This window comes from Mauremys mutica, unplaced genomic scaffold (genome assembly GCF_020497125.1).
Source record: "Mauremys mutica isolate MM-2020 ecotype Southern unplaced genomic scaffold, ASM2049712v1 Super-Scaffold_100183, whole genome shotgun sequence".
NCBI lineage: Eukaryota > Metazoa > Chordata > Testudines > Geoemydidae > Mauremys > Mauremys mutica.
This window is the reverse complement of record NW_025423281.1, coordinates 707,606-724,620: the sequence shown is the minus strand read 5'-3', so window position 1 is coordinate 724,620 and position 17,015 is coordinate 707,606. Positions and strand designations below refer to the sequence as shown.

The window sequence follows — 17,015 nt, the reverse complement described above, 5'->3', positions numbered from 1 at the left end:
GTAATTGATTCCATTTAACCAATTCTAGCTCTCATCTCTATCTTTTTCCCTTTATGAATAAACCTTTAGATTTTATATTCTAAAGGATTGGCAACAGCATGATTTGTGGGTAAGATCAGATGTGTATATTGACCTGGGGCTGGGGCTTGGTCCTTTGGGATCGAGAGAACCGTTTTCTTTTATTGGGGTGTTGGTTTTCATAACCATTCATCCCCAGGATAAGTGGGTCTGGTGGTAATACTGGGAGACTGGAATGTCTAAGGACATTGTTTGTGTGACTTGTGTTACCCAGTGCGGTGAAACCAAAGTCCTTTTTGTCTGGCTGGTTTGGTTTGCCTTAGAGGTGGAAAACCCCCAGCCGAGGGCTGTAACTGCCCTGTTTGAGCAATTTGTCCTGAATTGGCACTCTCACTTTGGTACCGCCAGAACTGCCTCGTCACAGTGTGAATAAGTGAAAAGGGAGGTAAGGTTTGGGGGTACAAAGGACGCCCCTGACCCCAAGGTGATAACCAGAATGGCCCCATTCATTTTTTCCACTGCCTTCCTCCTTGATTATTTCCAGTGACTTGGCTGCGTATGCACCTGTCACTGGCCCAGGGATGGTTGTGCCCCTGTCACTGGTCCAGGGACGGTTGCAAATCTGGAGGGATGGGGTTTGCGGTCGAAAACGCTCACGATTTGCTTCCTCCTGGCTAATGTGCCAAATTGACCTATTGGATGAGTGAGGCGCGCGCGCGCTTTCACTGTTTGTGTGTGAATACGTGAAAAGGGAGGTAAGGTTTGGGGGTATGGAGAACGCCCATGATGAGACCACTTTCCTTTTTTTAAATCTATTTTTATAATTTTATAATTTGCATTATATATATGGACACAAATAGAGAGAATAATTTTTTCAAGTAAAAAACATGTTTTATTAAATTCTGATTATACATAATGCAACCCAACAAAATATAGTTTTATGTTTTGAACAAGAGGCATTTAAACTATGGGTTTTTCTATTGGGGTTTTTTGGGGGGTAATGAAGTGAACTATGCACATTTCTTGCATTTGTACTCTTTCTTCTCATCTGTCAGGTTTTCTTGATTGGTTCCTTCTGCAATGCAGGGTATATGTGCCCACCTCTTGCAAGAATCACACTGGACCTTTGATAAGTAACAATTAAGAAATGAAATCACAGAAGTTATAATGTTACACATACTTAGCATTCACTCATGCTATTCCTTCCACATGGGAGCGTTACCTAATATATGACTATCAGCATGAAGAAAAGGATTACTGCTGTGGATTTTTTACAGGAATCATGATCCTTAACCAGTTTCTGGCATATATTTCTCATTCAATACTATGTTTCTTACCATCGTGCAATCCTCATTTTCTTTTTCACAGTTGATACAGTTGCAATATATGCAGTAGTCCTCCACGCTTTCTAAAAAATAATTATAGCGTTATGAAATGATGAATATGGTATGACCAACACTGAAAATGCAAACCTTGATTTATTACTTGTCAATATTTTAATGCAGTCAATGGTTTGAACTTTTTTTTATTTTTTGGGAATCATATTTTCTCAAATTTTTACTTTACTGCACCTGTATCTAAAAATGCAAATTTCATTCAACTGATCGATAGCAATCATTCACCCCATTCAAATTTTTGTGTACTTAAAGATATTATTGATTCGTAGTCACCATTAGAGAACCAAACCTGTGAGATATCCCACTTTAGGGGTGTTACGATAACTGTCTACTATGTGACAAAGTTCCACTCTTCATGTTATCTTCACATGTGCCTAATGAGTCCACAATACATGCAAGAAAGTAATTACCTGACTCCTTCATTAGAAGAATTGCTATATGTCTTCTAAATGCAGTATTAGCCTCTTGTGTTGTTTCTATCGCACTGAAGTCTTTGTGCTGCAAATACGTTTCTGCAAACTACCAACACAGATATTTAGAATACACATAAGTAACAGAGGTGAAAGTGGGCCAGTCCAGTGTACCTGTAAGAACTGGCCACTGGTTCCTTCCCGTACATGGCTGACATGACACTTCCGCTGTGGCAGTGCTTTATGCTTTAACGGCGCTCACCCCTTTATCCCATCGCCCCCGCATCATCGGCCCAGCCACAGGGTCCGGCAATGCTGTTGAACGCTCCTGGCAGGGCTGCCTATAGTGGGGGGAGTGAAAGGGGCTCTGGGCTATGGTGATTTACAAGCACCTGGTGCTCCTGGCCACTGCAGCAGCAGCTGTCAGGAAGGGCTGGCTGATAGAATCTGGTCCCCCCAGCACCGCACCTTCCACTGGAGACCCCATCCCTTCTTGGGGCCAGAAGCACACCCCGTACACCCTGGCAAGGACACCGGTGCAGTGCCCACTGGTAATCTCTGGCATTTACTTTCAACATGGATAAGTAAACATACATAACCAATATTAATGGCAATTTGGTATTCAATACCTTTAAGATGAGTGGTCCGCAGTTGTGGCCATCACTTTGTCTGGGATGCGGAACAATTTTACTCTTCCAATCAGATGAGGAATTACTAGTTAATCGTTTGATGAAGTTTCTGAAATTTTTAGAGAGTACATTAGCAGACTGCATAAATGAGCTTTGCTTTCCGTTTTTCCCCCCTCTGGTTTCTTGACATAGATAAAAATCCATTCTCTCTCTTTTCAATTAGTAATTGAAATGACTTATTGCTCACATACATACACACTTGTTTTCATATTATTGTCTCACACTTATACAATGTATCACCGGATTTGCTGTGCCCCATGTTGATAATAACACATTCTCAAACATGCAACATGCTACTGTTTCGTGTCCACATTCTGTGAAGTCTTTCCCCAGAATCAAATCACACAAGTTCACTCAAAGTCCATCATTAAGCATATTCAGTAGAAGTGCATGCTGTTTCAATGTTTACTTGTCGCTAACAGGAAGATATTAGTCTCACTATTGTTACATTCCCTTTTAAAAAAATGTCAATGGAACAGTTAATCTAATAAATCACCTCCAATTCCTCAGGCATGTCCTTTCATATCTGATCTCATCACACAAGGGGTCAATTATTAACAACTCCTTTTTTTCCATCAAGGCTATCTGTAAGTTTCAATATATTGACAAATTTTATTGGTAATGAGATTTTTTCAAAAACTTTATACTGAATTATCAACAAGCATTATGCTACTAACATATTGTCATTTGTGATGTCTCAGTAACACACAAGATATAAGCATATTGTGAAATCAATCAATTCTTTACAGAACGTATTCTTCCAGGATACATGAACAATGTAAAGTGACAGTAGCAATTTTTTATAACATTCACATTCCTCTTTCCTTTGCATGCACTGAACTCACTGAAAACCCGCAACAAGGGAAATTATAGTACAATATAAAACATCTTACCGCAATAACCCACTGACCTGGTGTGTGGTAAGGAAGCAATAATATATCATTTTGAAGTAATTCACTCTGTGTTTATTTAAAAAACAAAAAATTAGAATTTCAATTATAGTTTCCAGTGAAGCAAACCATGAAATGTATGTTATATTGTATTTCCCAAAATCATTACATGTATTACTATTAGACTACTCCTCCACATCAAACATACCACTGTATTTGCTGCTTCAACCTGCGTTTTACTCACTGAATGAAACTGAGCTTTTCTCATGCTATGTATGAAAGTGTGTCAGCATTTACCTTCACTTTCATTTGAGTAGCTCTTCCTGAGAGAATGGTAGTGGAAACTACTGCTGAGATGGCTTCTACCTGTTGACAGTCAACAAAGTTATTAATGCATTAATAATGGTGGCACGTCAAGCACAAAATTAATGTAACATAGACAGACATGCAAGGGATCCTTCATTTTACAAATCAGATATGTATATGTAAGAGTGTCCTATAAAAACAAAATGATTTGTAATCAATGTGCTCTGTCTTACTTAATTTAAAAATGTGACTAAGCTGTTCGCATACTTGTGTACAATTAATGGACCCAATGAACTGTACAGCAAAACTAATGGGGCCCTCTATTGTATGTCTGATATGCACCTCCAAATACCTTTTACTAAATTTTTGGCAGCAGAAAATACACAGAAATGTTGCGATAACAGGTGTCTGTTGATATTTCAAGGGTATTTGGACTTAAATATGTTGTGCCACATTCACGTGATTGTTTACTTATTGAATCAATGTATACTTTCATGTATCATCACAGTAAGTAGCCTACCTTTCCATCTGCTTTCTCAACTACACAGCTCAAATATGCATCAATAACCTACAACACATGATGAAAGAAAAGCACAATTTTAATGACATTTGATTAATCAATCCCATTAAAAAATACTTGTTTACTGGTACTTAACTGGACCTCATCACTTATCCAGCTTCTAGGTTTCAGGCAATGAAAGGAGGAGCCATACAATTTAATGTTTCTCACTTTGGCCTCCAGTCTCTCTGTGTGTTTGCTGGTCATTACCAATTTGACTAGGAAAAAAAAATTAACACGTATTATATGCATGGTAATATACTTTACTTTTCCTCTGTTTTACTACTGTCAAAGCCACCACCTTGTACATGAAAACCTATAACATTGTTCCAGTTATGAAGTATGTTAATCTGTGTAAGAAAGGTGCTGCAACCAATTACCTTTCTGAAGCCATTGGCTGTCTTCCAACTCCTCCGTAAGCATGTCATCAAAACTGTCATCAGCATCACTTGTATCATTGTATGAAACATCTTGCCCTCTAGACTCCTTTTCTTCCATTGCTGTGACTTCTGTGTTTTCCACTGTGCTGTCGTGAGAGCCAGCGCCATCCACTTTTCTAATCTCTTCCGTGGGTGTTTCTGGTTCAGTGTCACCAACTGCAATTTCAGTTCCAATTTTTCCCTCTGATTTGCTTTCAGCAGCTAATGTTGGTGGCTCTTTTAATGGGTTTCAGTGTGCAATACTGTACATGGTTCGTAACTGTTTCCCTGAGAGGGTTTGTAATTTCACTCTCTTACTTCAATTCTCATAATTTTGTACGGTCCCCGATACTTAGATTCCAGTACTCCACCTTTTCTGGTTCTCTTTCTCACTCACTCACTCATGCCCATCACCCCAGTCGGGGTATGGGCCGCCAACCACAGATCTCCAGAGTCCTCTGTCCTGGGCCATTTGCTCTAGCTGGTTCCAGGTATAGCCCATTTTTGTGCTATCAGCCTGAAGGTCGCGTCACCAGGTGTTTCTTGGACGGCCTCTTTTCCGCTTGCCTTGGGGGTTCCACCGCAGTGCCTGTCTGGTGATGTTGGTTGGCTGCTTGCGTAGTGTGTGTCCTATACAGCCCCACCTTCTCCTTCTAATTTCTTCCTTTGCTGGGAGTTGACGGGTCCTCTCCAAGAGATGGATGTTGCTGATGGTGTCTGGCCAGCGGATCTGGAGAATCCTTCTAAGGCTTCAGCTATTAATGAAGGTCTGGATCTTCCTGGTAGTTGTTTTAGTTGTCCTCCAGGTTTCAGCTCCATACAGTAGGACTGATTTCACATTGGAGTTGAACAGTCGAATCTTTATTGCCAAAGACAGCTCTCTGGAGCTCCAGATGTTCTTGAGCTGTAAGAAGGCTGCTCTTGCCTTACCGATCCTTGCTTTGATGGCTGCGTCTGTGCCACCCTGCTGGTCGATAATGCTGCCTAGGTAGGTGAAGGACTGCACTTCTTCCAGAGGGCTTCCATTCAGTGTGACTGGGTCATTACTGATGGAGTTGATCTTGAGGATCTTGGTCTTGTCCTTGTGGATGTTGAGGCCGACCTGTGATGACGTGGCTGCCACTACGTTGGTCTTTTCTTGCATCTGGTTCTCTTTCTAGCGTTCAGTAATAGAACAGAGTCCCCGACATCAAATGCTATTTCCCCGTATTTAGAATTCTTTCTTTTAGCATAATGTCTTTGTTGTTTCTCCTGTGCTTTGGCAATGTTACCTAGGGCCAGTGCAATGTCAGCGTCATGTCTTGACTTCATATCTATGCCGTACTCTTTGCAGAACTCTTCCACGAATGTATTCATATCTGGGATCTTTGTAAACAAATGGAGAAGGGGTTGTATTTGGAAAATGAAGACACACTGAATGCCATGTGTACATGAAAGGGGCTGGGAAAAACATACACTTACCGGGTAATTCCCTGGGACGTCTTCTGGAAACACTGGTTCGTCAACAAACATTAGACGAAAAGGTGAAATTTTTTTGTTGCGTGTGCTTTTGTTCGCAAAGAAAACAAAATGGGATCAAGTAATTGAACCCAGTTAGTCCCACTGTCATCAACCATCTTCCGCAGTGCTCTGTAAAAAAGGGACATTGATTTGATTGTTTAAAAAAAGGAAGTCACATGTACGGTCTTGTTTGAAACAGATCATACATAATAAAAAAGGTGTAATACAGAATGAAAAAGACTTTCCATGTAACACAATTCCTTTGGAGATTTTTTTGTGAATTGTATCTTCTAGCATAACACAGTCTACTTGCCATTAGTACTGTAATATTCCCAACAAATCACTTACCTTTTTATGGATTTATTAGCGTTCTCAGCCAAGCCATTGGTTTGTGGGTGGTACGGACTGGTGAAGCTATGTTCTATTCCCAATTTTTCACAAAAAAACAAGTTAAACTGAAAGAAAATAAGTTACACCATAAACTTACATATAGGCTTGTGTTGAGGAATGTTCCATTGCATATTTGCCTCTACTTTTATGTTTTAATTAGCAACAGGAATAGACTATCTTTTGATATTTGTTTTGGAAACAAGTAGTTTTGCGTTTCTCTGTTAGATATGAAGAATAATAATGGTATAGGAATACTGATGGTGACCAACAGCAGTTTGGGAAAAAATAAATAAATAAAGGATGGTGATTGTTTGAGATCAATGGGTGACCTGATAGTGAGTTTTACTGCATAGTACAAATAACAAGAAAAAAAAAAGTCCATTACCTTATTATTGAATTCTGAACCAAGATCTGTCAGTATCTGATATGGGCATCCACGTCGAAGAATCAATTTGTGCATGTTCGTTGCCACCTCTAATCCTGACTTATTTCTAAGTGGAAAGGCTTCAACCCATCTTGACAGATAATCTATGACTGTCATTATATACTGGTATCCATCCTTTCTTACTGGTAATGGTCCTATTAAATCCATTCCCAACAATTCCCAGTTCCGCGTGACCTACATACAAGGGTAATAGTTACACTCATACTACACATGTTTATTACTAAATGTTCTCAAAAAACCCATATGTCATAGGGAGAGTACAGAATGTAATATGGTTACAACAGCCATAGAATCCGAATGAAAGCCCACTTTTAAATGCTAAAGGAAAAGAAAGAAAGGAAAAACAAATAAAAAGAAGTACAGGAATGGGTTATAGAAAACAATACTAGAGTAAAGCTGTAGAAGTATCCCCAGCCAGTGAGATGTCGCATGACAAGTAATTGCTGCACTATGCTGTGCCACTTGTATGCATTGGACTCATTTCAAAAACAAACCCTCATTGTATTTCAGAAATAACAATGGATAATGATAAACAATAATGTGTCTTGATCAAAAATTAACCTTTATGCTTTTCAAGGTGGTATCCAGATTTGATTGCTTTCCCTCTTTCTGGCAAGTCAGACATTGTGCAACCTGGTTTTGATGGAACAATATGATGACATGAACATTTTGTTATGGAAATAGTATTGCAAGGGAACACAGTTAACATTTGCCCACCAAATATAATTTTATATTCCTTTTCTTCATTGTGAACTTCTATTTCACTTTTAAATAGCATTCATCAGGATTTCGTTTCATTACTGTACATACCCAATTGGTAATGTCTTTTGTCATCCCTGGCCAATAGTATTTTGATGTCAGCACATTCCTCGTTTTGAATATTCCAAGATGTCCACCTGCTTCACTGTCATGAAACCTTTCAAAGAGTTTCTGGGCTTCTTTCATGGTATGCACAACAACAACCTTTCTTCCTTTTGCTGAATGGAACAATCTCCCCTCTGTTGATAATAGAAGATGGAGCATGGAGGATGATTAAGGTTTATCATGGCCCTGGGCCAGAGCAATTGTTCGCCCTGTACCCACCCTTTCCACCCGCAGCACCACCTATGGCCCTGTCCCTTGCGTCCTCTTCACCAGGATCTCAGCCATGTTCCACGTAGGCTCCCCACCATTTTGCCTGCCCCAGAACTCCTTGTCTCATTTCCTACCCACCCCACTCTCCCACACAGCACCAGGACTGGAGAAGCTCTGTTCCTGTGTCATGGCTGTACCAGGGACTGAGAGCTCCTCCAGTCCCAGGCTGCAGCAGGGTTTTGGATGCTGCGGTTCTTTAGGGGACCAGGAGCGGGGTGCTGTGGATTCTCCTGCCCCACCAGGCATGTATCCTGGAGGAGATGGGGTTGTTGGCGCCATCAGGCATCTATACTAGGCCTGAATGAGCCAAAGTTATTTTATGCTTGTCCAGAGTGACTCCATATTAAACTCTGGTCGAACTCACACGTCAGAATTGAGAATGGAATGTGTAAAAGCTTCTTATCAGTACAGCTCTGACACCAGGAGATAGTAAAAAGGGGCCCAGAGAAAGAGGAGGAGGGAAGGGGGGAGACAAAGTAATAAATCCAGAAGTAAACCAACCTAACAGCCTTGAAAAGTTACTAGCAGATGGATTGTTTGCTGTCAAGAATGATTTAACTGGTTAATGTAAACACTAGCTATACAATGTGTCTACTATATGGGAGGGGACTAGAGGGTAGAAGGGGGGGGTAGGTAGTGGGGGTAATAGGGATGTCTAGTTGAAGTCATGTATAAGAAGAGACACACAGCTTATGTCTGGGCTGCTTGATTTGAGGCTGTGTGACTCCGAGCATCCTATTATTTGAAATTTCAAATAAATTTTAAACTGCATTCTCCACCCTGGTGTGTTCATTGGGAGCGAAGCACACCGGGCAATGAACCACTGTTTGCTGCCCCAGGCCTTTTGGGCCGGCAACAGTCTTGGCGTCCCTGGGTGGGCTCGAGGCTAAAATCTAGCCTTGCCCGGACCCCTCCTGGAGGTCGACGGATGGCGGCGATGACCGACGCCCAGCGCGCACCGGTGACTTCATCGGGGGCCTCGGCGGAGACGCATTGTGGTCGACCCTGGAGGGCATTACGGTGCAACGCGCTCAAATAGTGGAGAAGCAGCTGCGGGCGACGGTGGGGAACCGGTCCCGTGGATAAGGTAGGAACAGTCCAGTGCTGTTAACCTTTTGTTTGCCTGTTAAGACCTGGGGACGCCCAGTGTCTTCCCATAGGTATGGGGCAGGAACAGAGTACAGGCAGGGTACGGTGTACACCTTTAGAATGCATTCTATTAAATTGGAAAGTGTTTGAAAAGGATCCATTGACTAAAAGTAAATTGAAAAGATTCTGTACAGTAGACTGGCCTCAGTACCAGCTAGAGGGCCAGGAGAGGTGGCCACCAGAGGGATCACTTAATTACAGCACGATCCTTCAATTAGCTTTGTTTTGTCAGCGAATGAATAAATGGCATGAACTTATGTATGCACAGTTGTTTATGACGTTAAGAGATAAGTCAGATCTCTTGTTAAAGTGTAATTTGACTCCGACAGGTTCGGTAGTCACTAGTGTTAGTTCCCCGAACTCCTCCCTGGTTGTAATGGCAGAATCGGTGTCCCCTTCGGCTCCTACACCCCCACCATATAAAGAACAGGTACCCCGTGCTCCGGGGATTTCCCCCTCAGTGGGATTTTATCCGTTGATCACTGAGACTGTGGTAACCCGACATGGAGCGGAGGCGCGCCCGGCTACCACTATGCAGGTCTACACGCATGTGCCTTTTAATCCGGTGGACCTAGCAGCCTTTAAGGCACAGGCAGGGGAATTTTCAACGAACCCCAGCAAGTTTATTTCGGTTTTTGAGGGATGTTTAGCTAGTCACAAGCCTGATTGGGATGATTGTAATATCCTTATGAGAACCCTGTTGTCTGAAGTGGAGAGAAATCAGGTTATAGCCAAAGCAAGGGAGGAGGCACAGCAGAGGCAAGTGAAGATGATGGTTGCAGCAGTACAGGCTGGTGGCAGAAGAAAGTTTCAGGAAGGAGGTGGAAGGGGGCCGGGGGATGAGAGGCCGTGGACGTGGGTGCCCTGGCTCACAGGAAAGGCGTTTGGGTCGCAACCAGTGTGCCATATGCCGAAAGGAGGGACACTGGAAAAATGAGTGCCCTGAAAGGGAAGATATCCCTATGATGGCAGCAGAGAATCAAAACTAGGGGTGTCAGGGGAGACGGACTATCCTGCCCCCGGAACCCCGAGTAAAAATGCGGGTGGGAAATTCGGAAATAGACTTTTTAATAGACTCTGGAGCAGCTCGGACCGCTGTAAATCAACCCCTTCAGCTGCCTGTGGCAGATTCCCTCACTGTGGTAGGTGCCACAGGGAGAGGAACCCAGTGTCCAGTGTATGCCCCAGCAGAATGTGCCTTGGGAGACAGAACTTTATCTCACAAGCTGGTTTACCTCCCTGACTGTCCAACGCCTCTACTGGGACGGGATCTGCTTTGTCGCTTAGGTGCCACTCTGCATTTCACCCAAGATGACATTACCCTCACCCTGCCCCCAGAAAATGCCTGGATAATGACTCTTGCAGTTGAGCCCTCAGCCATGCAAGCCCCAGAGTGGAGCCAGTGGGAGGACCAGGTTTTTCCTCTAGTATGGGCATCGGGGGTCCCAGGAAAGGCAGCCCATCACACCCCCATTAAGGTTCAGCTCCTGCCAGGAAAAGGTCCAGTGCGGATTAAGCAGTACCCGATCAAAAGGGAAGCCAGAGAAGGGCTGCAGGAAACTATAGTTCGGTTTCTGAAGTATGGAATACTGCGAGAATGTCAGTCAGCCTGGAACACCCCCATCCTGCCTGTTCGAAAGCCCAATGGCACATATCGGCTGGTCCAGGACCTGAGGGCGGTTAATGAGCGGGTTAAGACTCTGCACCCCCTTGTTCCAAACCCGTATACACTGTTGGCATCTATAGGGGGGCAGTACACCCACTTTTCGGTCCTGGACTTAAAAGATGCTTTCTTCACAATTCCGGTTGATATTCAATCTCAGGAGATCTTCTCCTTTGAGTGGGAGGATGAGAAAAGAGTTAAGAGACAGCTTTGCTGGACTGTGCTAGCTCAGGGATTTAAAAACTCCCCCACCCTTTTCAGCCAGGCTCTGGCTAGAGACTTGGAAGAATGGGATAATGCGGACAAAGTCCTCCTCCTGCAGTATGTTGATGATCTGTTAATTGCAGCTATGGGTCTGACTCCTTGCCTTAAGGCTACTGTGAGCCTCCTGAATTTTGTTGGACTCCGAGGATATCGGGTAGCTCGGAGCAAGGCTCAAATTGCCCTCTCAGAAGTGCAGTACTTAGGGTTTCACATACGTCAGGGAGAGAGACAGCTTTCAAATGAAAGGAAGGAAGCAATCTGTCAAATCCCTGTCCCCAGCAATCGTAAACACCTCAGGGCTTTTTTGGGCATGGCAGGCTTCTGCAGAATATGGATCCCAGAGTTTGGATTGTGGGTTAAACCTTTGTATGAATGTGTTAAGGGAGCAGACCACGACCCCTTCCACTGGTCCTCAGAAGCTGACAAGGCATTTAAAGTGTTAAAGAAAAAGCTAATGGAAGCCCCCGCCCTCGGTCTGCCTGACCTTTCTAAGCCGTTTCAACTGTATGTGCATGAAAGGAAGGGAGTGGCTCTAGGGGTGCTTACTCAATTATTAGGCACCTGGAAACATCCTGTGGCATATTTCTCTAAACAGCTGGATCAAGTTGCCAAGGGATGGCCAGCATGCTTGCGAGCGGTCGCAGCAACTGCCCTAGTGCTTGGGGAAGCAGAGAAATTGACTTTGGGGGGAACTGTGCAGGTGTATACCCCTCATATGGTTCAAGCCCTGCTGGACACTAAGGGTGGTCTCTGGCTCACCCAGGCTCGGGTAGCTCGGTACCAGGCTAAACTCCTAGAAAATCCTGAGGTTTCCCTGCAAACCTGCCCCTCTCTTAACCCAGCCACTATGTTGCCAGAAACAGAGGAGCAGGAACATGACTGTTTAGAAATCATAGATGCCCAGTACTCCAGCCGTACAGACTTAAAAGATCAGCCACTCCCGAATGCAGAGTATGAGTGGTACACTGACGGCAGTAGCTTTGTCACAGACGGACAAAGGAGGGCGGGCTATGCTGTTGTGAGTCTCCACGAAACTGTGGAAGCAGAGGGTTTGCCTGCTGGAACGTCAGCCCAGCTGGCTGAATTGATAGCTTTAACCCGTGCACTCGAATTGTCAAAAGGAAAAAGAGTTAACCTTTTTACTGATTCCAGATATGCCTTTGGAGTGCTACATGCTCATGCTGGTTTGTGGAAGGAAAGAGGGATGCTGAAAGCTGAGGGTTCTCCAGTTAAACATGGGACACAGATCCTCCGGCTTCTGGAAGCGGTACAGCTCCCCTCAGAGGTAGCAGTAGTACACTGCAAGGCTCATCAACGAGAAGACCAGGACATAGCCAAGGGCAACGCTAGGGCTGACAGGGAAGCCAAGCGAGCTGCCACCCTGGAACCATTGAGAGCTGAGAAGGCCTATATGCATGCCCTCATCCCATCAGTGGGTGAGCTCCCAGCCCCTCAGCACTCTCGCGAAGAAAGGAACCTGGCTAATTCACTTGGGCTCCAGGAAAAGGAGGGATGGCTCCACTCCACAGAAGGGAAAATCCTCCTACCTAAAAGCCTAATACGGCCAGTACTACAGAAGCTACATCAGACTACTCACGCTGGAAGGGAAGCTCTCACCCAGCTTATGAATAAGTATTTTCTAACCTCTGGGTTGAGACCCCTGGCATCTCAAGTACAGGCTGAGTGTTTAGTCTGTCAAAAGAACAACCCTCGACCAGGAGTGTCAGTACCACCAGCCACTCTGGAACCCACCCCAGGGCCAGGATTGGTGTGGCAAATAGATTTCACTGAATTCCCCCGCACCCAAGGGTTCAGATATCTCCTTGTCTTAGTGGATCGATTCAGCGGATGGCCTGAAGCCTTCCCATGCCGTAACAACACTGCCAGAACAGTGGCTCTCAAGTTTGTTAAGGAGATCATTCCTCGCTTCGGACTCCCACAGTGGATGGAATCTGACAATGGGACACACTTCACATCACAAGTCATTCAGGGGATTTCAGATGTCTTACAGATCCCCTGGAAGCTCCACACTCCATGGAGACCACAGGCCAGTGGAGTAGTGGAACGCACTAATCAGACACTCAAGCGGCATCTTTCAAAGGTCTGCCAAGAGGCTTCTCTTCGGTGGCCTGATGCCTTACCCCTTGTTTTGCTACGAGTTCGTGCTCTCCCAAAGGGCAGGTTAGGGCTTAGTCCCTTTGAGATTATGTTTGGGAGGGCATGGCCTATGAATGGTACACCGGTTCTGTTAGGGGAGTGGGAGGTAGGCTGCGGTTTCTTATCTCAGTACATGTGCTCTCTGTCTGCTGTTCTTTGTTCTCTCCACAGGTATACCAAAGATTTGCAGCCTCTCCCGCTGGATGCCCCTGTCCACTCCCTGCAGCCCGGTGACTCCGTTCTCATTCGTACCTGGAAGGACGAGCCTCTCCAAGAGAAGTGGAAGGGACCCCACACCGTCCTGCTGATCTCCCACACAGCAGCAAAGGTCGAGGGATACAAGAACTGGATCCACCACTCTCGTCTGAAAGCAGTGCCAGCTCCTGAACGGTGGACCGTTCAGCCCGCGGAGAAGACTGCCAGCGACGATCTGGGACTTAAACTGTTATTCAGGCGACAGTAAGGCCTGCTGGGAATGCCCTGTGACCCCTTGGACAGTTACAGCGCACTCCCCGTGAAAACTCTGAGCGTTGGCTGTGTTTATTTTCACAGGACCAGCCTAACTTGTGGGCCTGGTTTCTTTTGTTTTTAATCTGTTTGTTATTGGTAGTTGTTATTTTGTGGGTATTTGGGGAATTGTAATTGTTAGCTTAGAGTTACTTGCCCAGTATGGATTTAGGCCTAAGGTTTGCTATAGTGTTATTCTTTGCTATGGGAACACTCCTCTCATTAACTCCCGTTTCTCCCCAGGAACATGCGGGATGGAGGGGAATCCCTAACAAATTAGAAGCAAATACATACGAGGGCCTGAAGATTTGTTTTGCCCGAGAATTTAATCTCTCTAACTGCTGGATATGTTCCCAAATCCCGCACCATGCAGCTGGGTTACCCTGGAGGGTGGTTCCCCAGAATTGGTCAGATCTCTGTTGGGGATGGTTCAGTAGGGGAAGAAACATCTCGGGTACCCCCTTGTCACAAAATTGTACTATTGAATCACAGTATGCATTGAGGGATGACCCCTGGGAACCACAGGCCAACTCGACGCGTATTCCTACCCCTATTAGGCTGCGGTCAGTGGACCCTGGGTTGGTGTGTTATCGACAGTTCCAATCTGACAATCACACCTGGTCCGCTGGAAATAGCACCTGTCAGTATTATTTCTCTCTTGACAGGAATGATTCTCTCCCGGTCTATGTTAATGGCAAATCCAACTCTACTGCCCGGGTTGGAACTCTTAGTGGTGCCCGAGCAGAACAATGGAAAAGTGGTTATAATGGGTTGGTAGGAAATGGCCACTCCTTTTATGTTTGTGGCGCCTCTGCCTATAAGTGGCTACCTCATCGATGGTATGGAAGCTGTTACGTAGGATATCTTGCCCCTCCCCTTCAAGTGCTCCCTAAACTGCCCCCTGGCCGTCCCAGGCAGCGCAGGTCCTTGTATGCCACCCCAGAGCCCATTAAGGAGGGAGACAGACTTGGCATGATCCTCCTCCCATCTTATGGGGTGGGACGGCTGTCTCAAATTTACCGTAAGCTCTCTATGTTTCTCACCAAGTTTGCCAATGAGACCCTGGCCATAGAGAAAAGCCTTAGCTCAGAGCTTTACCAGCTCCGGTTGCTGGCCTTGCAGAACAGACAGGCCCTGGATTATGTTTTAGCCTCTCAAGGCGGGGTGTGTGCCCTTATTGGGAACGAATGTTGTACTTATGTCCCAGAAAACTCACAGGACATTAATAAACACATCCTGTCAGCCGAACAGGCTTTCAAGCAGTGGAAGGCCCAGGAAGGGGAACCCACAATTTTTGATTCCCTTTGGAGTTGGTTGCCCAACCTAGGAGGACTGGGAAGTGGCCTTATGCACCTCCTCCTCACAGGTGTGGTACTGTGCCTAGTCACCCTCCTCTTGATTGCTTGTTTTAAACTGCTCCTCCGTAAGCTTTGTGCTCCCCGTGCCCCGAAGGTCCCTATGTACCCTCTCATTGAGAGCCCCAGCTCTAGGGCACTCAATCACATTTTGTCCACAGTATATGAGAACACTCAGCCAAAAGTTTGTTGAGTATTCTCAAAGGAGGGAATTGTTGGCGTCATCAGGCATCTATACTAGGCCTGAATGAGCCAAAGTTATTTTATGCTTGTCCAGAGTGACTCCATATTAAACTCTGGTCGAACTCACACGTTAGAAGTGAGAATGGAATGTGTAAAAGCTGCTTATCAGTACAACTCTGACACCAGGAGATAGTAAAAAGAGGCCCAGAGAGAGAGGAGGAGGGAAGAGGAGAGACAGAGTAATAAATTCAGGAATAAACCAACCTAACAGCCTTGAAAAGTTACTAGCAGATGGATTGTTTGCTGTCAAGAATGATTTAACTGGTTAATGTAAACACTAGCTATACAATGTGTCTACTATATGGGAGGGGACTAGAGGGTAGAAGGGGGGGGTAGGTAGTGGGGGTAATAGGGATGTCTAGTTGAAGTCATGTATAAGAAGAGACACACAGCTTATGTCTGGGCTGCTTGATTTGAGGCTGTGTGACTCCGAGCATCCTATTATTTGAAATTTCAAATAAATTTTAAACTGCATTCTCCACCCTGGTGTGTTCATTGGGAGCGAAGCACACCGGGCAATGAACCACTGTTTGCTGCCTCAGGCCTTTTGGGACGGCAACACCACCACTGCCCCCAAACTACCAACACAGTTTCCCCCAGCCCTCAGTTGCCAGTCACCTGCCCGTTCCCCACTTCCGCCCCCTTCCTTTATCCAGGGAGCCTTCCAGCTCCCCCCGCCCCTTAAATCAGCTCCTCACAGGGCTCCCTAGAAAGGAAGGAGAAAACTCGAAAGAGGTTCCTGCTGGCGCTCTTAAAAAGCCCGAATACTCCCTCAGTCCTCAGAGAGAGACCTGGAGAAGGAGACTTGCTGGAGCAAAGCCACAGGGGTCTCTGAGGTTTCCCTGGCCCCTCGCCCCAGTCCTGCCTGGCTGATGTCAGCATCTCTCTGTGAGGTCACCACCTCCCCACCACCTCTGACCAATAGTCTGAGGTCCTGCAAAAGGCCTTTGTGATGTCACTGCCACACCCCTCCCTTGCTGGGCTAATGTCCTGCCCCTGCCCAGGCCCTTTGGAGGTTTGAGCTGCTCCCTGTGGATCACCCCACTCAAGGAGCTTTTCTGCAGAGCATCCTCAGATGTCTGAGCACACAAGTGCCATGGCAACGAACTGACACACATGACACCAAAATGAGATCATTAATATACTAACCTAGAAGAGAAGGACAACGCAGCATTAGTAGGGGAGAAACCCCTACTGAACATGCATTACACCTGGCAGCGTCAGCAGAACATATCGGCTACACAACTAAAGAAAGGGATCTGCACGTTGCTGTAGACCAGTGGCTCCCAACGTGGTGCACCCACATTTATGTGCACCCACTTACTGCCCAGCAGGGGAGAGAAGCTGTGGCCCTGCGCCTGACGGGGACAGAGAACTCAGGCTGCAGGCGCCGGTGCTCTCTGTCCCTGGCAGGCGCGGGACTGCAGCTTATCTCCGGCTTCTCCGGGGCTGCAGGCTGCGGGCACCGGTGCTCTGTGTTCCTGGCAGGCACGGGGCTGCAGCTTCTCTCCAGCTTCTCC

General features: G+C 45.6%; 1 protein-coding gene across 1 annotated transcript; it reads right to left on the bottom strand.

Annotated features, from left to right (window-relative positions):
* Positions 1 to 996: 996 nt before the first annotated feature.
* LOC123359721 (transcription factor BYE1-like) lies at positions 997 to 3,090 on the bottom strand. Its single transcript, XM_045001137.1, has 5 exons — positions 3,011 to 3,090; positions 2,455 to 2,563; positions 1,826 to 1,934; positions 1,356 to 1,426; positions 997 to 1,142 (listed from the first exon to the last, which is right to left on the bottom strand). Exons 1-5 carry the CDS (start codon positions 3,088 to 3,090, stop codon positions 1,029 to 1,031), a joined length of 483 nt encoding a protein of 160 aa, XP_044857072.1. The 3' UTR covers positions 997 to 1,028.
* Between the last annotated feature and the right edge of the window lie 13,925 nt (positions 3,091 to 17,015).

Coding starts and splice junctions, on each gene's coding strand:
- LOC123359721 (XM_045001137.1), bottom strand. CDS start 3,090: ATGGAAAAAAAGGAGTTGTTAATAATTGACCCCTTGTGTGATGAGATC. Junction 1,935..2,454: donor GCGGACCACTCATCTTAAAG/GTATTGAATACC, acceptor CTGTGTTGGTAG/TTTGCAGAAACGTATTTGCA. Junction 1,427..1,825: donor TCTTCTAATGAAGGAGTCAG/GTAATTACTTTC, acceptor ATTATTTTTTAG/AAAGCGTGGAGGACTACTGC.